This window comes from Podospora pseudocomata, chromosome 3 (assembly GCF_035222375.1).
Source record: "Podospora pseudocomata strain CBS 415.72m chromosome 3, whole genome shotgun sequence".
NCBI lineage: Eukaryota > Fungi > Ascomycota > Sordariomycetes > Sordariales > Podosporaceae > Podospora > Podospora pseudocomata.
Window position 1 is genome coordinate 3,681,180 of NC_085887.1, and position 24,579 is coordinate 3,705,758.

General features: G+C 51.9%; 9 protein-coding genes across 9 annotated transcripts; 4 read left to right on the top strand and 5 right to left on the bottom strand.

The window, feature by feature from the left end:
• Window positions 1–861: 861 nt before the first annotated feature.
• QC762_310460 (uncharacterized protein) lies at window positions 862–2,400 on the bottom strand (the record flags this gene model as incomplete). The annotated part of the gene is made up of 1 exon (XM_062889343.1): window positions 862–2,400. One exon carries the CDS (start codon window positions 2,398–2,400, stop codon window positions 862–864), a length of 1,539 nt encoding a protein of 512 aa, XP_062745310.1.
• Window positions 2,401–3,300: 900 nt separating this feature from the next.
• Window positions 3,301–4,010, top strand: QC762_310455 (uncharacterized protein; the record flags this gene model as incomplete). Its single annotated transcript, XM_062889342.1, has 2 exons — window positions 3,301–3,665; window positions 3,755–4,010. The coding sequence occupies 2 exons, from the start codon at window positions 3,301–3,303 to the stop codon at window positions 4,008–4,010; spliced, it is 621 nt and encodes a 206-aa protein (XP_062745311.1).
• Window positions 4,011–4,298: 288 nt separating this feature from the next.
• On the bottom strand, window positions 4,299–5,180 carry QC762_310450 (uncharacterized protein; the record flags this gene model as incomplete). Its single annotated transcript, XM_062889341.1, has 1 exon — window positions 4,299–5,180. One exon carries the CDS (start codon window positions 5,178–5,180, stop codon window positions 4,299–4,301), a length of 882 nt encoding a protein of 293 aa, XP_062745312.1.
• A 461-nt stretch (window positions 5,181–5,641) lies between these two features.
• Window positions 5,642–9,608, bottom strand: CTR3_2 (Copper Transporter integral membrane protein that functions in high affinity copper transport; the record flags this gene model as incomplete). The annotated part of the gene is made up of 3 exons (XM_062889340.1): window positions 5,996–9,608; window positions 5,836–5,924; window positions 5,642–5,751 (listed from the first exon to the last, which is right to left on the bottom strand). Exons 1-3 carry the CDS (start codon window positions 6,424–6,426, stop codon window positions 5,642–5,644), a joined length of 630 nt encoding a protein of 209 aa, XP_062745313.1. The 5' UTR covers window positions 6,427–9,608.
• Window positions 9,609–10,191: 583 nt separating this feature from the next.
• Window positions 10,192–10,642, top strand: QC762_0059370 (uncharacterized protein; the record flags this gene model as incomplete). The annotated part of the gene is made up of 2 exons (XM_062883576.1): window positions 10,192–10,303; window positions 10,498–10,642. The coding sequence occupies 2 exons, from the start codon at window positions 10,192–10,194 to the stop codon at window positions 10,566–10,568; spliced, it is 183 nt and encodes a 60-aa protein (XP_062745314.1). The 3' UTR covers window positions 10,569–10,642.
• Window positions 10,643–12,000: 1,358 nt separating this feature from the next.
• QC762_0059380 (uncharacterized protein) lies at window positions 12,001–16,377 on the bottom strand (the record flags this gene model as incomplete). The annotated part of the gene is given in 8 exon segments (XM_062883577.1): window positions 12,001–12,956; window positions 13,462–14,841; window positions 14,901–15,075; window positions 15,121–15,477; window positions 15,524–15,818; window positions 15,866–15,893; window positions 15,906–15,939; window positions 16,002–16,377. 8 exon segments carry the CDS (start codon window positions 16,044–16,046, stop codon window positions 12,001–12,003), a joined length of 3,270 nt encoding a protein of 1,089 aa, XP_062745315.1. The 5' UTR covers window positions 16,047–16,377.
• A 593-nt stretch (window positions 16,378–16,970) lies between these two features.
• On the top strand, window positions 16,971–17,683 carry QC762_0059390 (uncharacterized protein; the record flags this gene model as incomplete). The annotated part of the gene is made up of 2 exons (XM_062883578.1): window positions 16,971–17,012; window positions 17,051–17,683. The coding sequence occupies 2 exons, from the start codon at window positions 16,971–16,973 to the stop codon at window positions 17,681–17,683; spliced, it is 675 nt and encodes a 224-aa protein (XP_062745316.1).
• A 1,615-nt stretch (window positions 17,684–19,298) lies between these two features.
• On the bottom strand, window positions 19,299–22,502 carry QC762_0059400 (uncharacterized protein). The gene is made up of 3 exons (XM_062883579.1): window positions 22,217–22,502; window positions 20,562–22,153; window positions 19,299–20,435 (listed from the first exon to the last, which is right to left on the bottom strand). The coding sequence occupies exons 1-3, from the start codon at window positions 22,449–22,451 to the stop codon at window positions 19,467–19,469; spliced, it is 2,796 nt and encodes a 931-aa protein (XP_062745317.1). The 5' UTR covers window positions 22,452–22,502; the 3' UTR covers window positions 19,299–19,466.
• A 70-nt stretch (window positions 22,503–22,572) lies between these two features.
• QC762_0059410 (uncharacterized protein) lies at window positions 22,573–23,863 on the top strand. The gene is made up of 2 exons (XM_062883580.1): window positions 22,573–23,323; window positions 23,371–23,863. Exons 1-2 carry the CDS (start codon window positions 22,896–22,898, stop codon window positions 23,630–23,632), a joined length of 690 nt encoding a protein of 229 aa, XP_062745318.1. The 5' UTR covers window positions 22,573–22,895; the 3' UTR covers window positions 23,633–23,863.
• The last annotated feature ends 716 nt before the right edge of the window (window positions 23,864–24,579 follow it).

Sequence of the window (24,579 nt, forward strand, 5' to 3'; positions counted from 1 at the left end):
TACGCTTACTACAACACACCTGAAGTCTATCTCTCCTTTGAAGACCGCTACCTTTTAATGCTCCTATCAGCAAAACGACTCGAACCCGTCGCTCGTCTATTCCGACACGTGGGCGCAGCTCTTTGTAGTGTTTTGCTTGTGGAATTTGGTCAACGCTACAGCTGGCCATCAAATGAGAGGGCACTTATTATCCGGGCCGGAAGGGCAGCCATGTGGACGCTGGCAGGGGTGGCAACGGTGCTGGGCTTGACACATTGCATCATGGCGGAGAGAGAAATTAATCCTGACTTGACGGTTGTCGGACGCTTGGGAATGCCACGACTGGATGATGTGTTCAACGGCAGCAAGATAGCTTCTGTTGTAATCTCTGCAACACTACTCGTCCTTTTTGTCGGGGGGCTCACTATCCTGGGAATGACAATGTACGCATCTTGTTCAAACCCATCGAAAGGAAGGAAGACCGGGCCAGTCATTCTCATAGAAGTAAGTATCAATTCGTATGTCTTATTACAGCTGTGGGCCCTGGTGTTAATAATGTCCACCGCAGATCCCCAGCCTGCTCCTTCTTGCCTCTGTGATTTTGGTGATCATGAGAGGTTGGAATATGGCCGAAGTCTCTCTACTTCTACACCCTTACCGTAGGGCTACCAGGGACATTGATTGGTGGTACTGGGCTGAACTTGCTCTAGATCGCTTTTGCACCTGGATGGTTCTTTTTGTTATTATAGGGCTGGCAAAAAGGCCGGTGGCGGCTGACACCCAGCAAGATAAACAATGATAATAATGTACCAAGATATTTACCAGATGACTAAGAATCTGGAACAATGATTACCACCTCAATATCTCCTGCCAAGCCTTCACTCATTTGTCCTCGTCAGGGAACTCACAATCATCATCTGACACCTGATCCTCTACCTCAACAAGGCCATCAAGGTCAGACAGTTGATCGTCTACCTCGTCAAAATCGTCGTCCTCTTCCTTATCCTCCTCGCCACTCTCCTCGCCACCCTCCTCCTCCTCGCTCTCCTCGTCACCCTCCTCCTCCTCACTCTCCTCATCGCTCTCCTCATCATCATATGACTCCACAGGGGAACCAATAATTTCAAACCCCTGGGCCCCAGTAACCTCATCATCAAGCTTCTCACACTTGGTCTGAAGCTCAACGCATTGAACCAACAGCTCATCGTTCCTGGCGGCCAAGACATTATGACTGAACATCATATCCTCACACTCCTGTCGGCGTTTTCTGCAGTCGTCCTTCATATCTTCCAGTTCCTCAATAAGCCTCTTTTGTATATTCTCCAGCCCCTTGATGTCGTAGCGCAAGGCCTTGACAACCTTACTTTGCTTATGATGGTCACCGTGGAATCTCACGTGTAATACCAGCAGCTCCTTGTACGCCTGACGCCTCTTCAAATACATTTCCTTTTGTTCGGCGTGGTCGTTTTGCAAGCTTTGCAGTTTCGCAAGGAAGAATAACTTTTGCGATTCTGCCTCAGTGGCGCGCCGGTCTTCCTCTTTCAACTGCTCCTTCATCTGCTGGACCTCCTCCTCAAGACTGTGATTGCGCTCGAGGGCCACGTTCAGCTCAGCGGATTGGGCATGGTAGCGGCTCTTCAGTGCGAGGTCAGACTCTTCCAAGTTCTGGTGCTTGTCTTGCAACTCGCCGTGTTCCTCCTTCATCTGGTTGTGCTTCTTCTTCCACTCGTCGCCCTGCTCCTGCAACATGATGCAGTTCTTGCAGAGAGAATCCACCGTCGCGGTCTCCCAGCGGAATCTCTTCTGGAGCTGTTCATTAGACTTCATGGACTCGTCATACTTCGTCTTCCACGACTCGCAATCCTTCCTGGACTGGTCACGCTCCTCCTTGGACTGAGCGCACTCCTCCTCCAACTTGGCGCAGTCCCTCCGCAAGTCACCGACCTTGAGTCTCTCCCAGGCGAGTTGCGTCTGAAGCAGGTCGGCATTATGCATCGCGTTCACGGCATCCCGATGGCGCGACAGCTGATGGCGCAACTGCAAGTCGGAGATCTCCCGCTGGTGAAGAGAGTTGATGGTCGAGATTTGCTCGTCGTAGTCCTTCTCAATGGCGGCTATCTGCTCGGCGTGTGTGGTGGAAGAGCAGGCAATTTTTTGCTGGCAGGCGGCCAGCTCCTGGGAGAGCTTCAACTGCCGCTCATGCAAATTGGTAATTTCGGAGGTCCGCTGTTGGAGCTCCCAATTCAGTGCTACCCTCTGAGTAATATACATTTTTCTGTTGATGTCGCTAGCCTCCTCCTCGGCAGCGAGGGCTTTGGTGAGCTCCTCAACCTCTTGACGTAGTTCCTGGAGATCGGGGGCCACCATCTGGACCAGCCCGGCCAGCCTCTGTTGGACCGCTTTGAATTGATCAGGCATCATGCAGGGACAGACTTGCCAATGCTGGTAGCAGGAGAGGGTGTGGATGAAGGGTGGAAAGGAAGAAGGGAGAGAAGTTTCCGAGGAAGAATTTTTAATCCAGAAGTTCTTTTCCAAACTTTTGTGGCTTTCCAGTGTTCAAAACGCTATGTTGGGCGCTGGCAAAAAACTTAAACATCATGGTCTCCTCCACACCGTCACCTCCAACAGTGAAGCTTTCGCCACCGCAGGAACGGAACGCCAACATGCCACTGATCTGAACTCTGTTTTGTGCGATAGGGCACGGATTTTCTCTGATGGTGATGTCTGCGCAGATGGCAACTTGTTTTACAAAGATAAAAATGATGAAGACGAAAAAGAGAGAAATAAGATGAGGTCGTGTGTCGACACTTAGTTACCTTACCTAGGTATCTGGGCGCGAGATGAAGCGTGGTGGTCGGTTTAAGGTTCGGCACGTGCCACCCTCAAGGTAAGTATTGACTTGCGTTGCGCAGTGCCGGTTGATGTTGTCGACAGCGTGACTCGTTCAGAAAAAGGGCAGCCCTCTTCACAATCATATAATCATATTCCTTGCCTACATCGCACTTACCTTGAGCAGGAGAGTTGAGCTTCGGATGGTTCCACCCTGAAACATGTGTTCGCGGTGGACATGTTGCGTCTGGGAAGGCGCGAGTTAGGTAACTCAGCCGAGCAACAAACATCATCAAGGCATTTTGGAGCAGGTGCATCTGGTGGCCGCGGATAGGTGTCGCGAGACAAGTCACAATGCAATCAGCGTAACCACAACAGGGAAGGTGACTACCACCTCCCAGTGTCCATAAAACATTGTCTTTTCGTCTCCATTCCAGAACTTGCTGTCTTCCATGCTTTCAGAACGAAACAATCAGTTCCCAATCTGCCATCATGCAATTCCCCAACAACGTCCTGGCTTTCGGTAGCCTCTTTGTCGCCGCTGGCTATGCTCAGGACACAGATATCTCCACCTCGGCGGTCGACACCACCCTCGTAACCTCCGTCAGCATCGAGCTCTCCACCACAGGCACCACACTGTCCAGTGCCACGGATATCTACAGCGGCACTGTCACCGACGCCTTGGGTGATTCCACCGGCCTCATCAAACCTCGCCCCACCACCGAGGGCGGCGGTCCTCTCGACACAGTCTACGCCTGCGGAGACACTACCGTCATTGACCAGTTCAGCTACGGCTCTCCCCTAGTGAAGGACTGCTGGGACGTCTACAACGGTCTGGACGGGAAAACCGACCCTTGGTATGCCGTCCGTGTGTTTGCTCCCAGCTAGCTCCACGTCACAATTTGTGTCTCGCAAGCTGACAAACACGTACTTTCTTTCCAAACAGGATCCTGGATCACATGTGGGAGCAGCGTGCTTTTGCGTCGTCGGGTACCTGTGTCATCGGCGCCCAGATCGTTAGCCAGACCGACTATCCTTCGTATGTTGGCAGTGAGGACTTTCGCATCGCTATCAAGAAGTCGATTGAGCAGTTTGCCAAGAAGGATGACAAGAGCCAGGAGCTTGTCGGCACCAAGGGTTATATGCAATGCGGCACGTTTTTTCTCTGCTATTCCCTTGCCTGTCAGAGTATGGTATCTTGAGCTAACAACATGGTCTTTCGACTTGCAGAGCCCTGGCATGCCACGGTTGAGTGGGGTATCTACTACAACTAAGCGGCACCTCCAATCTCCCCGGTTGATTTGAATTGTTTGAGTCATGGTTATTGCCTTTGAGACTTGTACGAATATTTGGCGATGAGCTTATAGAGTTATTGTTGTCATATCCGAAGTGGGGCAATATGAAAGATGGAAACCTCTTGAGAAACACCGTTATCGATACTTATGCTGATGCAAGTTGTGATGCCTTTTTGACTCCCCATATGCAACCGTCTATTTGACATCCCTAAACCTCTCCTGCAATGCCGCATGCAACTTGCCAAAAACACCATCATGCCACCCCTCGGCCTGCTTCCACTCGTCCGCAGGCAACGTCCTCTCCATAAACCTCAGCCACCCCCCCACAATAAAATCGGCATGCGAAGCCCTGTCCCCTAGCAGAAAGGGCCCGTTTTCATTCCGTTTATACAATTCCGCCAGGCCCGTTAATGTCTGTTTCAGCGACTCCAACATATGCACTCTCTTCTCCCCATAAACCCCCATATCCTCCCACGATTTCGCCCCTAGCCGTCTCACAAATTCGTCTTTGATGCCTTGTTCAAACTCCTTATCCCACTTCATCCCCGACGCCATCAACGCCGTGTGCAGGGTGAACGCCCAATCAACATTCGTGTTAAACTTGGAATAGTCCTTGTGCTGAACATCCTCCCTCTTGCTCAGCGGAATCAAGACCTCCTCCGCGCCAGGACAGACATAATTCAGGTCGGGCTGCTCGGGAAACAAATCCCCGGACCCAGAGTCGGGGAACGTCTCCTGAAGGTAGAGCGCAATGTCGAATGAGTCGCCGACAATCGCGCCGGTTGTGCTGTCTTTTAGCACCGGCAGAGTGTAGTAATCAGCCCCGTCGGCGAATTTCCGGCAGGCCGACGCTCCGAGCCCCTTGCGGACTTTGGTGATGTCGAGCATCTGCACCCATTCTGTCTTGTAGGGGACGCCTTTGAAGTTGAGGGCGTAGCGGGCCTTCCAGGGGTTGGGGGCCGCGGTGTTTTTTTCGCGGGGGACGGCAAAGGCGATGTCGTAGTAGATCAGGCGAGGGTCTGATGCCATGGTGTTTGCGTTGTTGTTTCCTGCTGTGTTATCGACGGGAAAGCTCATGTGTTGCTTAGGGGTGTTGATTGCTCAAGTTGTTGTTGTTCATGTTTCCCCCACATTCTCCTCGGATTTATTTATCGACTTCCTGTCTCGGGTGGGCATCCAATTTCGGTCTAACCAGATCAGGATGACTCAGCATGATATCATAACAATCAACACACGATATCCACTCCTTGGTCCAATCAACACCTCAAGCGTTGCAGGGGAAGCACCCGATCGGTTGCCAAGCCACGGGGCGATGCCTTGTCATACGAGGTACCATGCGGTTGGCAGCGAGCAGATATTCTTCCTCTTCACGAAAGGAGAAGCGATCGATTTTCAGTTCTGCGCAAGGCAGTAAAGTGTTGATTGGTGAGACATTATTTTGGTATTGAAACAACTCCACGCTGTACCCAACACCCCTTCATGATCCGTCGTCGTAATACTTCAACTCTTCGCTGTGACCATCCTGCCTGATCGTATAACTACTTCGTATCCATGTCCAATGTATCAAAAATAAACCAGTCAACACCTCGCCATGCTTGGTCAATGGCAACAGAGTGTGGGGTCCTTCGTGGCAGTTGTTTGTCCCACACTATGAGTTGTTAGCGAGACTGCACATGGTGCGAGGTAGACGAACAACAACAAAAAAGAAGCAGGACTCACGCATCACGCGCACCGAGTGGCTCCCAGTGAAACATGAAGGACCCGAGATATGCCCCAAGAAAAATGCATATAATGATGTACCCATTGTAGTACATCGCCAACCTGTGGTCCCAAGTTCTTGTTAGCTCACCACCCAAAATACCCAACCAAGAGAAAGGTGGTATCAAACTCACAGCATGATAAAGTATCCCACCGCAAACTGTACCATGTGCAAGGCTGCCCTGACCGCTTGCTCCCAGATCTTCGGCCTGTACCCCTGCGTAACGTCGACATTGTGCTGCCCAGCCAATGCCTCCCGATGTTTCTTGACCAGGTACCGGTCATACTCCTTCGTCAACCTCCTCAAGGCTTCCATCGTGATGGCGAGCAACAAAACGCCGACGCATGACCCACCAAACATTTGGTTTGAGGTGATTTTCCACGACGAGGAGATGAAGCAGGAGTCGATCGTGTTCCAGTTCCAGAGCATGCTAATTTTGCAACCGGTGCCGCCGCCGTGGCCATGGCCGCCGCCGGCTGCCGCAGCAGCAGCGGTCGAGGTTGTCGTGGCGATCACACTGGTGATGGTTGAGGTGGGTGTCATGTTGTGGTTGGAGTGGTCCATTTTGGGTGTGTGGATGCGGAATATTAACTGTTGTTTGTGTCTGAAGTGAGGCCGTAGCAAGATTGAAGCTGTAGCAAAACTGAGTCAAAATTGATCAGCGGATGGATTGGTGGTCAAAAGTTGAGCTGGATAAGGTTTTGTGGTAATTCTTTCGAGGGTGGGGTCCCCAGGGCAAGTCCAAATAAGGTTGAGAGGGAAGAACGCCTCTCGAGAAAGTGTACCAGGAAAGAAAGAGGCTGTTGGGGTGGGCAATCAGCGGCGGACAAGCACCACATTAATACCTTGTTTTAAACACAACAGGGTGGCGCTTTCGTGGGACGTGAAGTGTTCTTTTTTGGGTCAAAGAAACCATCAACTCCTGAAGCACTATCTGTTGTGGATGGAGAATGAGCATGTTGTGATAGGTGTATGCTGCAGCAAATATGATGATAACTGGTGAACATTATGGACTCACCCTGGCTTGACCGAGAGGGGGGGAGATGGGGTGGGCCCACACTGAGCACGTTTGAGCGAGTAGATGGCTCGTTAGACCCCTGTGGCCAACAGTTGTGATGTGAGCAGTACCAATGAATGCAGAACAACCGATGGGAGCTTGCATGGAACCATGGCGTTTTCGTGTTCTGGGTTTCTGGATAGCAGCTGCAATGTGGTGCCTTCTTGGCGGGTTGCACAACTTCACACGGAAGCATCGAATGAAGTTGATGATTTGCAGTCAGCGTCGTGGACTCCGGTCGGGACTCAGGAGATGGAAGTCGGAAGTCGGGAGCTGGTCACTTGGCAGGAGTGCTCGGGTAAGGACCCTGATGGCTGCCACGCCCTGCCAAGAGCAGCTGATATCTCCACCGACCTCTATCTTGCTCAAAGCCACTCAGATGCATACGATTTTCTACCATGTGAACACGGCACACCTGACAGCCCTGTTATCATCGAAACCCTATGTCTGAGCTGGAGTTTGTTCGCCATTGGGTGCTTGGAACGAGATTGATGAGGCTGCAGAAGCTTCCTCAACACCTCCTTATTCATGAGACAACACCGACAGCGAGGGGCTTTTCTCTTGGGTATTTCTATCCACTCGTACGACTCTCGATGACGGCGTGACTTCTCGCAGCCTTCCATTTCAATGATGTTTTCGTAGCCTCGATGTGTCTTTTGATAGATGTTCGCATATCTCCTATTTAGCTCGCCATTGAGCGGTTCCCGGCCCGCCTAATTGGTAGCTACCACGCCGATGGAGTTCCACACGCTCTGCTCGTGCCATCGCAAAGCTAGCTGCTTCTCTGCAAAGGCTGGGATCGTTTGATTGTGTAGATGTGTCGCCCCAGCGACCGCATCTGCTGAATGAATCCAGTTAACCGAAGTAGAACGATCGTGTTTGCTTGGTGGAGTTGTGTTATTATTTGGAGGACTCTACCTTTGTAGGACAGGAAGTGTTTGACTTCTAACTGATTAGTGTCACTCAGGGAAGGCATCCCGGAATAGGATCCATGTTCGTCGACTGGGTTCAATCGGAAGAGAGCAGAGGCTTTTGGGTCGGAAGCATTGTGTTTCACACCAATATGAAATTGATCCTCCTCTCCCTCCTGGATTTTGATGAGATTACCCTGCGGGGAATCCTGATCCTCACCAAGTCTTTGCAGGTACCCCGAGCTAATTTCGACAGCCATCGCCGTGCGTGGGTTGGTAGAAATGCATCGCAGCTGGGGCAGCCAAGCGACATACCCGTTACTGGCGACGGCAAGGTCGTTGGTCTCTATACCAGCCGTAAAGTTCGCAGAGCCCGTAGAACTATAGCCATAAACCTCGACGCCAGGTGCTAGAGAAGCCATACAGGAGCATTGGAGTGAGCCAAGTGTTACGCTCTCAGGAAGTCGGCGCAGATCCGCGATAGGCACTGGTAGATCAGTGCAATCTCGGAGTCCCTCGTGCCACACTACCCAGTACAGTAGATCCATACCAGCCTGACGGATAGATGTCCAGGTACCTGTGCGAAATAACCTCACTTTTGGGAACTTGGAGCAGATCGACCCGTAGAGAGACTGGGATGCGATATAGATGACTGCCTCGATCGTACTAGGCCCGGCGTGTTTGTGCTTTTCTTCTCCTGCGTCCACAGCCCTGCGTTGCTCGATGAAGTTCAGGATCCAACTCATCTTCTCGAAGTAGGTTTGTATGAGGGGGTGGCCGGATTCAATCTTCTCTTTCTCAAGTCCCGGCAATTCGGTTTCGGTCCATGTTTTGATGTAGTCTGCAAGCTGTTCGGCGCCGCATGTTTCGTCGCCCGTCCGTCCGTAATACTCCATGCATTCCATTACATTGGAAAGGTAACAATCCTGACAGAGATCTCCAAGTTTGCATTTCATTGGAGCAGTACCCGGGAACCCCCAATTGACATAGATTATACCTCTCTCCACCGCTACCAACACAAGAGCCGTGGCGAGCTGGCCTACGTACACCATCTTCTCATCGCTGAGGCCTATACTGGGCGCTGATGACTTATTTTGCGGCTTTTGCGGGGTTAGCGCTCGTTGCCATGGGCTTATTCGAACTTGCGACACCCGTTACAATCAAGTTCGAAAGGGCTTTCCCTTCCCTCCACTCTTGTACCACCCAAGCATTCCCTCTCTCACCGCCTGTCGGGATATTGATGAGTATCTTTGGTTGTGCCACTGCTATGACAGTCCGATCGCCCACGGTAAGTTGCACATCATCCCCATTGAGCCAAAGAAAGGCTGAGGCAATGATGGTGCAATTCGATGACCCTTCCAACGTGACAAACTCAACCTCCTGATCCTGAATTGACCCGAAGACCAGAGAGAAGATACGCGCAAGCTCCTTTGAGTTTGGTGTTCCAAAAGCCCTTCTCATATCTTGAACATGCAAACCCGAGTTCCGCAGTATGATTACCACTCAATCGACGATATCGACAGGAATAAGTTGATCGCTGTAACTGGCGGTAGCCCCAATGGCATTTGTGAGTTGACTTCGAGAACATCGTAGCTCCGGGATTTTGGTGAGACCCTGGTAGACGAGCATGTCGTAGAATACATCACCGATCTCTGCGTCGGTTAGGAACGCCTTGATGCTTGTTGCCAAAAGGAAGGAAGTGACATAACGGGGTGCGTGCTTTTGTATAAACTGAGAGATTCCTCCTGAGCTGACTCCAATGTTGACCAGAAAGTTACACCAGCGCAGCCGGCCCGGCGGCTACTACCTGCTGCTCTTCCACTTGAAGTAAAATAACACCAGACGGGTACCTAGGCAGGTGGTTTATTTGACTATACCAATCTGCATCTTGATATCATTAGCTTGGCCATCATGGCAATGTGTTATAGACCACCTCATTAAGTTCCATGCCAATGAGCAAGCTCGCCGAGGTCGGTACCCATGTCACACAGATCGAACTTCTCGCGTGCGCTGTGTAGCGCCAACAACCCCTCCACCAGCAAACGGAGGCATATGGCTAGACCTGGTGATGCATTTCACATTTCGGATGGTCCATTCGACTACACAAGTGGTATATGATTTGACGCTCGAAACAGACTTGGTTTGCCGGTGTGTCTCATTTTCGAACTCCTCCGATATGTAGAGCCAGGAGCGAGCAGGCTCCTACACTAAAAGGAAGGCAAGATATCACTGTGCCTGGGGAGGGGCATCAACCAACTATGTCCCTCTCCTCAACTGGGACAGACACACATCACCACATCCTTCAACACATCAACGAATCACATACCATCACAAACAAATAGCACCTATCATATACTCACCATGGCCGACCAAGACAAGGACAAAGCCGACTCCAACAAACTCGCTGTTCCAAAAGGTGGCAACGGTGGAGGCGGCGGTGGTGACAACAGCGATGGCAATGGCGATGGCGGCGGTTCGAGCGCCAACTCTACCTACTCTGGCTCCACTTTAGTTGGATCCGATACCTCTGGAGGCTCTGACATATCGGGAGAGACCCTCTCCGGACAGTAACCGGGAATGGAGCTGACTGGGCATCTTCGTACCTCGCGTAAGTGACTATGGCCGAATTAAAGGTGCTCTAGATTGATCTAACCGGTCGTTCTGCAGATGAAGGGCTGGAACCAAATATGGAGGATCTCTTTAAAATGGTTTCGGACGTGATTGATGGTGGCTGGTAAGGGGATCGCAGAAAGGAGGAGTCTGTAGAAACTGAGAAATAGACCTGCCTAGAATTAGCACGACAAAATCCACCTTATGAACCTCAATTTCGGTGTGTACTGTTTATTCGTGACACTTTACATGTACACAGTTAGACACTGTCGTTCTCAATCCTTCTGCAGGCCTCCGTCACTTTTCTGCCAGTTTCCTTTTCAAACCCTTCAGTTGTCATGAAGTTGTGGGGCGATAAGTGGGGAATGGTGGAAGACGGTGTTTTATAGGCTTTGCTGAGCTTTGGAGGATGATTCTTCTTTTTCAACAATACAACGCTTTCCTCCTCGATCTTGATGATATATTGCCTGGTGATTTGAACCCACGCCAACGAACCACAAAGTCTTTCGCGTCTTCGAGAGACCCGAGTGCCGCCTTTCTGTTCTTCCTGGTCAAGGGAAGTACATTGCCGCTTTCGGACTTGGATGGGGTGTGTAGCTAGGAGCAACACTGCCTCTGCCACCCTACCCCCCTATCAATTTCAGCTTGGAAAAAATGTGTTTGATTTCGAAATGTCCAAATTAACCAGCTTAAGTTCGAATAACGAATTTGCAAGTCGAGGTAAAGGCAAAGTTGAATTGTCATATAAACCATCATACTGCTTGTCTTAAACTACAGTTCCATTTCATATTTACATACCTACCTAAGCTTCTTTATCACCTCCTCTCAACAAATTAGCACTTATGGCGTCATACCTCCCTAGTTCCCTTGGCATCAGCTGCCGCTTTCACAGGCTTAGTTACTGCAGTCAAATCATCTTGGGAGCCTCGCGGCTGCTAAAGGAAACCAGATCAAATAAAGTTTGTTGTGGCGCTTGGAACTACGTCAAGCCAACTAGCCCGATCTCGAGTTATTCGAGTGGGCCAAATGACGTCTCTACCAAGTGTTCTAGAGCCACCTATCTTCATGACGAAACAGGGTACTCGAAGTGATGAAAGAGGCGGGATCCAGAAGGATCTAGAGTATTGTAACGGGCTATAAACTAATAGGGACCCCCAGACCCCTCCTGTGTCACGCTATGATAGAAAAAAGAGAGAGAGAAAAAGAATGAGAGATCAGCTTAGCTTTCTGTCTTGAACTTCATAGTTAGGACGCGCCCTGAAGAACACGATTCCAATGTTCAAACTTTCTCCACACGAGCCATTCTACTCCCTGTTGTTCGAGTGGGTCATAACTATATGACGTCGCTACAAAGCATTCTGGAGCCACCTGTCTTCAGGACGAAACAGAGTACTCGAATTGATGAAAGAGGCGGGATCTAGAAGGATCTAGAGTATCATGACGGGCTATAAATTAATGGAGACCCCCAGACCCCTCCTGCGACACGCTATGAAAGAAAAATAGAAAGAGAGATTGAATGAGAGATCAGCTAAGCTGTGTGCGGCTAGCTTGCAAGCCCAGTCATCTGATCTCCGACACCTTCTCCCTTAGCTGCAGCGCCTGCCGATGCATCTGCTCGGCCTCCTCATACTTCCCCTGGCTATGAAGCACAACCGCAAGGTTGTTCATGCTACCAAGCGTGTCAGGATGCTCCTTGCCCAACACCTTCTGCCTTAGCTGCAGTGCCTGCCGATGTATCTGCTCGGCCTCCTCATACTTCCCCTGGCTACGAAGCACACTCGCAAGGTTGTTCATGCTGGTGAGCGTGTCAGGATGCTCCTTGCCCAACACCTTCTCTCTTAGCTGCAGTGCCTGCCGATGTATCTGCTCGGCCTCCTCATATTTCCCCTGGCTACGAAGCACACTCGCAAGGTTGTTCATGCTGGTGAGCGTGTCAGGATGCTCCTTGCCCAACACCTTCTCCCTTAGCTGCAGCGCCTGCCGATGTATCTGCTCGACCTCCTCATACTTCCCCTGGCTATGAAGCACACTCGCAAGGTTGTTCATGCTGGTGAGCGTGTCAGGATGCTCCTTGCCCAACACCTTCTCCCTTAGCTGCAGCGCCTGCCGATGTATCTGCTCAGCCTCCTCATACTTCCCCTGGCTATGAAGCACAACCGCAAGATTGTTCATGCTGGTGAGCGTGTCGGGATGCTCCTTGCCCAACACCTTCTCAGATAGGTGCAGCGCCTGCCGATGTATCTGCTCGGCCTCCTCATACTTCCCCTGGCTACGAAGCACACTCGCAAGGTTGTTCATGCTGGTGAGCGTGTCAGGATGCTCCTTGCCCAACACCTTCTCAGATAGCTGCAGCGCCTGCCGATGTATCTGCTCAGCCTCCTCATACTTCCCCTGGCTACGAAGCACACTCGCAAGGTTGTTCATGCTGGTGAGCGTGTCAGGATGCTCCTTGCCCAACACCTTCTCCCTTAGCTGCAGTGCCTGCCGATGTATCTGCTCGGCCTCCTCATACTTCCCTGGCTACAAGAAGCACACTCGCAAGGTTGTTCATGCTGGTGAGCGTGTCAGGATGCTCCTTGCCCAACACCTTCTCAGATAGCTGCAGCGCCTGCCGATGTATCTGCTCGGCCTCCTCATACTTCCCCTGGCTACGAAGCACACTCGCAAGGTTGTTCATGCTGGTGAGCGTGTCAGGATGCTCCTTGCCCAACACCTTCTCCCTTAGCTGCAGCGCCTGCCGATGTATCTGCTCAGCCTCCTCATACTTCCCCTGGCTACGAAGCACAACCGCAAGGTTGTTCATGCTACTGAGCGTGTCGGGATGCTCCTTGCCCAACACCTTCTCCCTTAGCTGCAGCGCCTGCCGATGTATCTGCTCAGCCTCCTCATACTTCCCCTGGCTACGAAGCACAAGCGCAAGGTTGTTCATGCTACTGAGCGTGTCGGGATGCTCCTTGCCCAACACCTTCTCAGATAGGTGCAGCGCCTGCCGATGCATCTGCTCGGCCTCCTCATATTTCCCTTGGCTATCGAGCACAAGCGCAAGGTTGTTCATGCTACTGAGCGTGTCAGGATGCTCCTTGCCCAACACCTTCTGAGATAGCTGCAGCGCCTGCCGATGCATCTGCTCGGCCTCCTTATACTTCCCTAAACTGTGAAAGCCCTCACCCACTTTGGAAAGAAGACCTGTTGTCGCTTCCTCGTCATCTGTTCTCTTCCGTAGTTGAAGAGCATGTTGCGTATGAGGAAGATACCTTATCCACTCTTCTCGGTTTTCGTGTTTAGGCCAAGGAAATATATCGTCAAGCCGTTCTAACACTTTGGCCGTCCATTCCTGTCGCTCTCCCTTTCCATCTAACCAGCTCAGCATCGATATCTGAACTAGCCGATGGATATCGTAGCTATCCGACTCATTCTGTTGGGAGATAAATGCATACGCCTTCAGGGTCCCGATTGCTTCAACAGTCTCTAGCGTCCCCGCCGGCGGCAACAGGGAGTGCGGAATATCCTTCCCGGCTAGAAAGCACAGAAATCTGAGGTAGTCAGCCGCCAGCGCGTCGTGATCTGAGATTTGCTGGAACGAAATCAGCCAAGTTGTAGCGACAGCATTTTGAATGTTCTTATATCGGTGTCGGTCGTCAAAGTGACTACTTAACAACTTAACCATATTCTCATCACTGGACTTGCATAGCTTGAGGTACCGCGCAGTCGAGATCTGCTCCTTGGCCATATAAGCAGACGCTTGCCGTATTGCCAGAGGGAGGTTAGTAAGAAACTCTAGCAACGCATTGTTGCTTCTTGTGTCGCTCATCTGAGAACCTTTTAGGTTTTTCCCTAATAGCTTAAGGGCCTCGTCTCTGCTCATTTCTTCAACTGCGATAATATGATTTTCAGACTCGACCAGCCTTAATCCAAGTTTGTGGTTTCGGGTTGTGAAAAGAATAGATCCTTTCCGGCTGAATGGAAGATAGTCGGTAAGGGCGGTATCCCCAAAGAGTAGCTTTTCATCGTCGGCGTTGTCGATAATCAAAAGCCAGTTACCCATACTCTCGCGGCCCAATACGGACTTAATAAGTGCCTTAACATCTGCTTTTTCTTCGTCGATTCCCGGTACCTTAAGCTGCTGGCCGATAGCGCGGTATGCATTCTCGAAAGCGGTGGCATCCACAGCGGGAACCCAAAAGACCGAGCATTCCGGCTGCACGTCGCGAATGCGATAAGCGGTCTCCAGCGCGATCTGCGTCTTTCCAACCCCCCCCAGACCTTCGATGGCGGTCCGTTGGCAGTCATCTTCGTCTCCACTAGGAAGAACCCTCTTAAAAAGTTCTTCGAGAATTGATTCACGCCCGACGAATTCCTTATTACGTCCGAACCGGACGATCCAGTGTCCCTTCACGGTAGCTTTGCCATATTAGCACTATTCTGGCCGCATCAGCCCACCCAGGAGATGATCATCTTACAGTTCTTCCGCAGTTTTAAAACAACCGATGCGTCTCCAGCGAGTTTCCTGACCGCATCTTTAACTAATTTGAAGTTGGGACATTCTGGACCTTGGAATTTGTTCATCCCTGAATGGGTCGCATCCAAGCCTTGGCGAGGGAAACCATGCAGGCAGGCCGAAGACTCCGTCACAAGCTATCAAGGTCAGTTGAATATCACGAACGGGGGCAAATAACGTACAATCTTGCGGGTAACACTCCTTGACAGGCGCTTCGCCCACCCCGGCGATAGAATGCGTCTTAACATCTCCGTCTTCCTGGTCTCGAAAAAGCAACTCAGGGGCAGTTGCACTGCCTTAGCATTAGCGATCTCGGCGAACTTCTGAACGCGCTGGTGGACGAAGTCGTGGCTCTGCTCGAGGTCTTTTATGAGTTGGTCAGAGGCCTGCTCTCCCATAATGCCTTTAACCAGCACCTGCCACCGAGCCTGCTTCGCAGCATCACTACCCTGGAATGGAGTGGCGAGAAACACGATGCCGACAGTGGAAAGCAGGATATGTTTATAGGCGCTGCCTTCCTGGGCGGCTCGGATGATTGCCTGGGGAGGTTAACCGCTGCCCGCCGTATATGATCTAGGGACATACCTCGGCCAGAATAAGCCCTCCAAAACAAGAGGCGACGAAGATAATCGGTCGCGTTTGCGAACCACGGCCTTCGGCGATAAGACCGAGTAGCGTATCGGCATGGCCGAGCAGCGTCTGCACGGGTGCATTTGCGAAGTAGTTTGCATTCCAGTCGTACGTATATATGCAGGCCTTTGGTAGGGCTGCCGGCAGCATGTCGCCGTCCGACAGCCAGTTCACAACCCCATCCCCATTTCTTTTCTTAAACTCCCATGTCCGCGGCGACTCGGTGCCCAATCCGTGGATTGCGATAATACTGTCCGGTTAGACGTGCCTCTATGCGTTCGACCGGGTGGAACTTACTCGATCGTCGCGTCGTCGGGAGCGTCGTCGGGAGCGTCGTCGACTGGGACGATCCGGCGGAGTCCCCTGCAAGCCTAAGGATGGAGTGCCGGTAGTTAGCATCGGTCGCCGCTTCTTATATACAGAGCGATCTCACCTCTGTCGTGGTCATCCTGGGAATATTCTGAAAAGCGGGGCTCATATTGCGCACCAGGCTGGTAAGGGTCAGCTTCAATCGCGGCGGTGACTATGTTAAGGTCGCCGTAAAAAGGAAAGTGATGGAGAGAGGAGTATTTAGACTTAGCGAGACCCACAATGAGGCGCTGTTTGCCCTTTGTATACGTGTCACACGTCAAACGACCAACCAGCCACATCACGGCCCAACCGCTATCGAGAACCAATGGTGGGAAGTAAGGCAGGCAATCAAGTGCCTCGCGGTTATCAAAAGAATAGTATTGGACACGGAGTATATCGAAGGACTTGGCAGCGGGCTGAGATCGTCTAATGCTTACCGCCCAAAGCGCCAGAAGCGCCATATCCAACTACTTTAAGCCATGGTCCCGACATTACCTCTGATGCGACGCACCTGGGCAAGTATTCACAGCACCCATCAAAAATCGCGGACGATCAAACCGTCGTGTCGTGTCCTTGTCTCTCGACGCTCCAAGCGAGTCAAGACGAACGGCGGAGAAATCGAAACTGAGGGATAAGGTATGGCAATAGGATTAAGCATCCCGCAGTCACGACCGGCTAGTTTAGCTAACAGAGTGCGCATAGTGGGCCCCGTGTGTTTTCCGGCTCCGGAAAGCAGGCGACGTGCCGACTCGTCCCGTCCCGACAATTACCCTCCGTCGCCCCCGTCCGCGTTCCACATAGCTCCGCCACGTCCCCCGCCCAGGCTGGTACGCTAGCAGCACCACCGCAGTGCAAGTGTGCGTACTCTCTGACAAGAGTATTTATAGTCAAAACAGACGTGTTTGGGAAACGACAAGAGGAAATCACCGCGGATGGCTTGCCGGCTACCTATCGCTTCTACGAGGCCCCTAGAAAGCGCGTCGTCAGAAACCCGGCCGACGATATATCGGCTTTCTTAAGGACGGAACTGTCTCTCGGCGGTCTGGCCGACATGCTCAAGCATCTCTGGTTTGCTGGCGCAGAGCCGCCTTGGGTTTCCTCTACACATACGTCTGTCTCATATCATGTGAGACCGACTTCCACATCGCCAACGAAACGCGCCTCCTGCCTCGAAATGAAGACGACTCGCCAATCAAATGGGCAGACTGGAAGGCCTTGGCCAGGGAACTCCTCCAAGTGCACGAACGCGACCCAGATGTGGTCCACCCACGCTTTCTGCGCGCCGAGCTTCGCCTCTCCCGCATCAACACCATCCATCGCTTCACCCGCCTCCCTCCCTTCCACCCCTACGTCCGCGACTGGCACAGCTATAGCAGCCTCTTTCACGATAATCTTGCGTGGATGGCCACTGCCGCTGTCTTCCTGGCCCTGGTGCTGACCGCGATGCAGGTCGGCCTCGCCACGGAGCGACTCCAACAAGACACCACCTTCCAGCAGGCGTCGTACGGCTTCACCGTATTCGCTATTCTAGGGCCTATATGCGCGTTCGGCCTAGTGGCGCTGGGTACGCTGTTCAACCTCGTCAATGACCTACTGCTGCTCATCGGAAGACGGCGCAACCGCGCAGTGCATGAAACCTCGGGTGAAGTTAGTCACTCCTCTACAATTGGCCCCGAAGTAATCCTCTTCCGTTCTTCCTGCCTAAATAAGCCTCTTGTTATACTTCGGGCGGGGCTGAACACAAGTGCCGAAGCGTATACCTGAAGAGGATAATTCTCAACAACCCATCTCCAGTATAACACGAATCGACGCATATCAGCGACAAGGCTTTGTAATTGAGATGTAATCGACCTGTGCTAATCTCCTGTTAGAACTACTTAATAATATGATACTATTACTAGGTAGAGCCTACCTAAAGAATGCTTTCGAGGTTTGCCATTGAAAGTACCCCCTGCGGCATGCTCTTATAAAGTGAAACTGCTTTAAGCCAGTGGAGGTAATGCTGTCTCAGAAAGCCATCGACGATACCACCATCTTGGAAAATATCTGGGTGCTTGCTATCGTCGCTCGCCTGCCAGTTACAGAGATGATCAACCCAGTAGATACAAGCATAGCATAGTGCGGCCAGCAGGTCTAGATCGGGTAGCTTAGCGTCGTCGATGGAAGATCCCGGAGCGCTAAGGCTATAGATGTCGCGTCGTAATGTTCCGGATATAACTTGTAGCGATCGTAAGAAGACGGTATGGTGTATTTTTTTGTTAAAATGCAGCATTTATTCATGGAATTTTACAGCACTTGTTTATGGAATTCTGCGCCCACATTGTTCCCAACGGCTCGCCCACAACGCTCTCAACGGCTCGCCCACAAGCGCTCTCAACGGCTCCCAGGACTCCTCACCGGATCTCCGGACAATGAGAGATACGAGAAGCCTCATGAGCGATACGAGCATCTTATCGGCAACGAGATCATAGTTCCAAGCCACTAGGGCACCGAGCGATAGGGAGCAATAAGGATAATAAGGAAGTTCAGGTGCCCATAAAGAGCCCTCTTCCAATTGCAATAGTTTTCCTGCTTCTTTCTTTCCTAAAGAAAATAATGAGTCAAGTCAGTCAATAAGATTGATCATTTACAGTATCTTATATATGAGACTACAACATCTCAGTTCACTACTCTCTGTATTTGCAGGTAATACCTGTTGCACTTTCTTCCTTCGACAACCACGTCGTCGTACTTAGCAGCACAGTCCGACACTCGCCAAGTTCTTGGGTAATTGCTTCACCCTCCTGAGACCCCTGTAGTTACAGTGCTCTCAGCGACACCATTCTAAGATTTTTTATCCCGGAAGGAAAAACCCTATGAGCTGCTTCTCTTAGCAAGAAATCCTTTGCGGATTGGTGGACGAAATAGATAGTGGTTTCTCGAAGGGTGTCACGGCTTGACACTTGGTGGGGCGCGGGGCGCACCGCGGACCAATCATTAGTACAGGAACAAGGACCAATCAGAACAGGATCATTGGGATCGAGGATCGATCCAGAAGAGTCAATCCCAAAAGGGACAGTATCGATAGGATCGATGGTCGAGTCTACCGATCCAGGACAGTGCCAGGCTTGGCATAGGGTCTATATATACGGAGGAACTGGCTGGTGTAGATAGACAGTTCCGCAGTATGCAATTCAGATTGTGTTCACGGTATCTTGTGTTTACATTGAGACATCTTGTTGTGCACTGTTGAGCTGCACCGAACCAATTGTCAGAAGTTACCTTCAACCAGTATCCCTTTCAGAGGTTCTGTACAGGGGTTCGTCACAGCTCACTTTGCACAGCTACACCCCAGCTTCAAAATTGAGCAACTGGGACGGTCGATGACAAAAGCACTGCCTCTTTCGGTATTTACCAGTTGCGTAAATGACAAAGAATGTAGCCATTGAAATGTGCATATAATAACGACTCGGTAGCTGCATAGTTGTACACTCGTATCACAAAAGCAAAAGTCAAAGTACATTATCCAGATACAGTAGACCATAAAAACGAAACTAAGAAACATGTTCTAGTTACCCCACTTGGTGACGGTGGCCAAAGACGACAGGGTGTCTGAATGCTCTGCACCAAGTCGTCGCTGCCGAGCCTGGGCACAGTCCTTCATTAGTGCTAAGGCGGTCGAGTGTCGACCTTGGCTTTTCCAAGTAAAAGCGAGGTTGGCCATGCTCGACAGCGTATATGGGTGATCGGCCCCAAGCTTGGTCTTGCTCGTCTCCATCACCTGCACCTCCAGCTTCTCGGCCTCCTCCCACCGGCCCTGGTTCCAAAATGTCGACGCTAGGTTGGCCATGCTCGTCAGCGTATTTGGGTGATCGGCCCCAAGCTTGGTCTTGCTCGTCTCCATCACCTGCACCTCCAGCTTCTCGGCCTCCTCCCACCGGCCCTGGTTCCAAAATGTCGACGCTAGGTTGGCCATGCTCGTCAACGTATCTGGGTGATCGGCCCCAAGCTTGATCTTACTCGTCTCCATCACCTGCACCTCCAGCTTCTCGGCCTCCTCCCACCGGCCCTGGTTCCTGTATGTCGACGCTAAGTTGGCCATGCTCATTAGCGTAGAAGGGTGATCGGCCCCAAGCTTGGTCTTGCTCGTCTCCATCACCTGCACCTCCAGCTTCTCGGCCTCCTCCCACCGGCCCTGGTACCAATATGTCGACGCTAGGTTGGCCATGCTCGTCAGCGTATCTGGGTGATCGGCCCCAAGCTTGGTCTTGCTCGTCTCCATCACCTGCACCTCCAGCTTCTCGGCCTCCTCCCACCGGCCCTGGTTCCTGTATGTCGACGCTAAGTTGGCCATGCTCATTAGCGTAGAAGGGTGATCGGCCCCAAGCTTGGTCTTGCTCGTCTCCATCACCTGCACCTCCAGCTTCTCGGCCTCCTCCCACCGGCCCTGGTACCAATATGTCGACGCTAGGTTGGCCATGCTCGTCAGCGTATCTGGGTGATCGGCCCCAAGCTTGGTCTTGCTCGTCTCCATCACCTGCACCTCCAGCTTCTCGGCCTCCTCCCACCGGCCCTGGTTCCTGTATGTCGACGCTAAGTTGGCCATGCTCATTAGCGTAGAAGGGTGATCGGCCCCAAGCTTGGTCTTGCTCGTCTCCATCACCTGCACCTCCAGCTTCTCGGCCTCCTCCCACTGGCCTCGGTCCAAAAGGATCAGAGCAAACAGTGACATACTATCTAGACTCGCCGTATCCTCTTTTCCCAGTCTATTCTCGCGGGCTCGTCTCGCTTTGCCCACCATCCGCTGTGCCACCTCGTATCTCCCTTGCGACCATGCAAACCAACCCCCATTATACAAAAGTGTCGCCCATAGGTCGTTCCTATCGTCGCTGGGTTGGTAAGCGACGGCCACTTGAACGTGTGCGAAGAGATTTCGACAAGTCGCCCAGTTCTTGTAGTTTCCAGTTGGGAATGACGCTGCCATTCGCTCGATAAACTTCTGTTTGAATGTCTCCTGCTGCCCCCATTGTTCCAGCCACTTCCTCGTTGAGAACTGCACAAGCCCGTGCATCTCAAACTCGTCCATCTCAGTCGTCGCTATGAGGCAGTAGTCTCTCAGCATCGCCACATCATCTTCGAATCCATCATCAGTGGTATCTGCACTATCATCCGTGAGGTCACTATCTGTGTCACCATCCATGTCATCATCTACGGCACCATCTGTAGCACTTCTGCCGCTATCAAAGTCTGTATCTCCGTCCTCGTCTATACGCCGTCCTGGAATATCCTCCTTAGTAACTCTACGAGGTTTTAAAACCCAACCAGGGATACCTTGCCGGTCGAAAAAGCTCATAAGTGACAAGAGATCCGCCGCAGACGGCCGCTTAGACCGGATGTAGTCAAAAGATATTTGCCATGTGGTAAGAACCGCGTTCGATGCGCCTCCATCCCGTCGTAGGTCCCCAGCATCGTACTGTAAAAGACTGCTCTTTCTATGCTCACTCTTCCGGAACTCAGCTAGGTACTTCTCGGGCGAGCTCCGCGGCGCCCTTGCCTGTATGTAGGCGGCAGCCTGGCTAATGGCCAACGGAACGAGGTCGAGCGCCTGTACGAGATCGGCCGCCACATCTAGATCCGCGGGCGATCCTAGCTTCTTCTCCAGGAGTGCGAGGGCATCTGTCTGCGCCATCGGTCCGATTTCGATCATATTTTGACGGCGCCCGGTCAGTCTGAATGCTAACTCCCTGTTACGTGTTGTGACAATAATCGATCCATTTTGGCTCTGCGGTAGGTATGTCGCAAACGGCCGCCTCTCGCGCTCATTGCCGCTGGTCGTGCCGTGGGCAATATTCGCCTTGTCGAACACATCGCGGTCGTCAGCGCTGTCAAGGATCATGATCCATCTGCCGTTCCGTTCGTTGGACAGCCAGCTGTACACAAGCTGTGGGATGTTGGCCTTGGGCTCGTTCCGGCCGGCCAGCTTGACGGTATTGGCAATCGTCCTGAAGCCATCCTCGACGCGCTCATACACTCCAGCGTGGACCCAGAATACCCATATGTCCGGCTGCTTTTCAGTGATCCGGTGAGCGAACTCGATGGCCAGCTGCGACTTGCCGATACCGCCCAAGCCTACGAGGGCCACACGAGCGGCGGGCTCGGAACATCGCCGGTCGATTTGCTCGAGAATGTCTCCGCGGTTGACAAAATCGGGATCGCGGGAGAAGGGGATGGTCGCGAATGGCCGCGGTGGGGTTTCTGATCTTTCTGGGGAAGTTAGCGGTGCACCCCTCGACTCTCACAGCGCTCTGGTAATCTTACCTGGCGTCTGCGGGAAAGTATTGTAGATCGTCCCCCTGTTAGTCCCCACCTGGGAACCATTGTTATAGTCGCCGAAACGATAACTGTCTGACATTGCACTTTCTATCCGGAGCTCGTCAGCGTGGCGGAAGCGTAGAGAAAACTTGGGTTTTACGATGAGGTAAGTAGCGTCAAGATCGGGCCATTTGTGTGTTTTGTAACCTCGTGGATGGAGGCGAAGATCGGAAGTGGGCATTTTTTATATTTGCAGAGTTACTTGGCAATTCTTCTTCTCATAGCATTCGATGCCGGTCATTGGCGGGCGTATTGCCGCATTACTCAGCCTCAACTGTAAAAGGGAATTTGCAGTCGGTTTGGTTGGTCCGACCTGCTCTCTACAGAGATTGATCCCCCTGCCGGTCGCAAGTCCAGACAAAACTTGACACTGCACTGCCTCCACAAAACCGTTCCGCAAATCAGAGTCAAGCCAGAAGCTGCATCTCGACCGCCTTCATGCAAGTCTAAAGCTGCTCAACCCAGCTCGTGATGCCCAACGCGCCCAATTTTTCCCAGTCTTTCACTTTTTTACTTAGTATATATTAAGCGACTCAAGCCTAATCTTCAGTGGTTTCAGCTTTCTTCCACTCTGTAAGCATCAACGAGGCAGCTTGGTTGACATGTTAATCCTCAGAACTCCAATATGGATCCTCTCAGTATCACAGCCGGCGTCGTGGGTATTGTCGCACCAACGCTGCACTGCGTGCGACTCTTGGTAGAGGACCTGCAGAACATTGCCGACGCACCTAATACCGTGAAGGCGCTCACCAACAATCTCCAATCAGTGGAACTTGCTCTTGACTCGTTGGGGGCTGTGACGGACTCGCAGTGGGAATCCCTGGGCGATGCTATTACTACCCAGTCGAAAGCTACGATAACTTCCTGCAAAACTTCCTGCGAAAGGTTCAAGACCTCTCTCGATCGCTGGACCCGGCACAGCACAGATGGAACGCTCTCCTGGCGAGACCGCGCAACTCTGGGCATCTTCAGACAGGACCACATCAAATCCATATCGAAGCAGCTTCAGCAATGCAACATCACGCTGACCTCTGTAACGAGCATTGCAACCTTGTAGGTGAAAGTTCAGGCCCAGACGGATAGGCACTAATGAGTCCTAGACACAGCTCCCTGCAGCAGGCTCAAGCGGCCGAAGAGATCAAGACGATAATATCGACGAAGGAGACGGCGGTTAACAATGCAATCACAGCGACAAACGATCAGTCGGCCGAAGTTAGTGCTCAGCTGGTAGCGCTTACCCTAGCAGAGCCGGGCGAGGGTGAAACGGACGCCGATCAGGCGAGCGCGCGACGAAGCAGGTTGCGATGGAAAAGAAAGCACTGCATGAATCGCGCATGCTGTTTGAGGAACTGCTCTTCGTGATCCAGACAGCAGCCGCAAATGCCCGAGCAGACCAGGGAACCACAATCACCTTTGGAAACAATAATAGTGGCCAGCAAGTGGGAGTCAACAGCGGGACTATCACTGCTACATTTGGCCGAAGGGGGTAGACTTTGTATATTTGTTCCTCTTGCTTGCTCTGCTGTGTATTGAACAAGCTTGAATCTATTTACACAACCATTTATTCTCTCGTAATGCGAACCTGACCGCCGGTTCGGAACTCTGCAGCTTCGAAATAGGGTCATCGACTATCCTAAGCTAGGTTTCAAACCGTGTTAATCCGCGACATTTTGGGGACCGCCAAGCCTGGGCGATGCTACCATGAGTTACTTGATGCCTATGGATTGATGGCACAGGTTCCTCAGTCTTTGGTGGCGAAGTGGTCACCCGAATGTAGGACTGGGTGGCTATGCATCAGGCGTATTCTTCAGATAAGGGATAGGAATATCAGCAGGCTCTCAACACAACGGACACCACCACCTGACAGTGACGAAGAGCCACGCTCGGCTTCGGGGCATCACTCTGGCCCGGGGATTGGGAGATAATATGATGCAGTCCGGACTGCGTAGTACCGTTATTGTGTCACCCCCGGAACTGATCTGGGGAGCCATTCAGCTGGAGCTACTAACATACCGCCGAGCAAACGAAGGAGACCCTTGGCTATCTCGTACATTCCCGATGGGAGCTCTCAAGTCTTGGTTGGATACTGGATCGTCAAACCTTTTTGTGAGGATTTTGGAGCACGGCTATGACGTCTCAAAACTGGAAGATCAACACATATTTTGTTCTTGTACCTTGGGCAGAGGGTTTATGAAGGCTGCAGCAGCGATCTTGAGGAGAAAGATTGGAGAGAACCGCCGATAAGTGAATGACCGCTTCTTTGGCTAAATCAATTACGAACCGTGCCGTTCCATCACAGTCATATTATT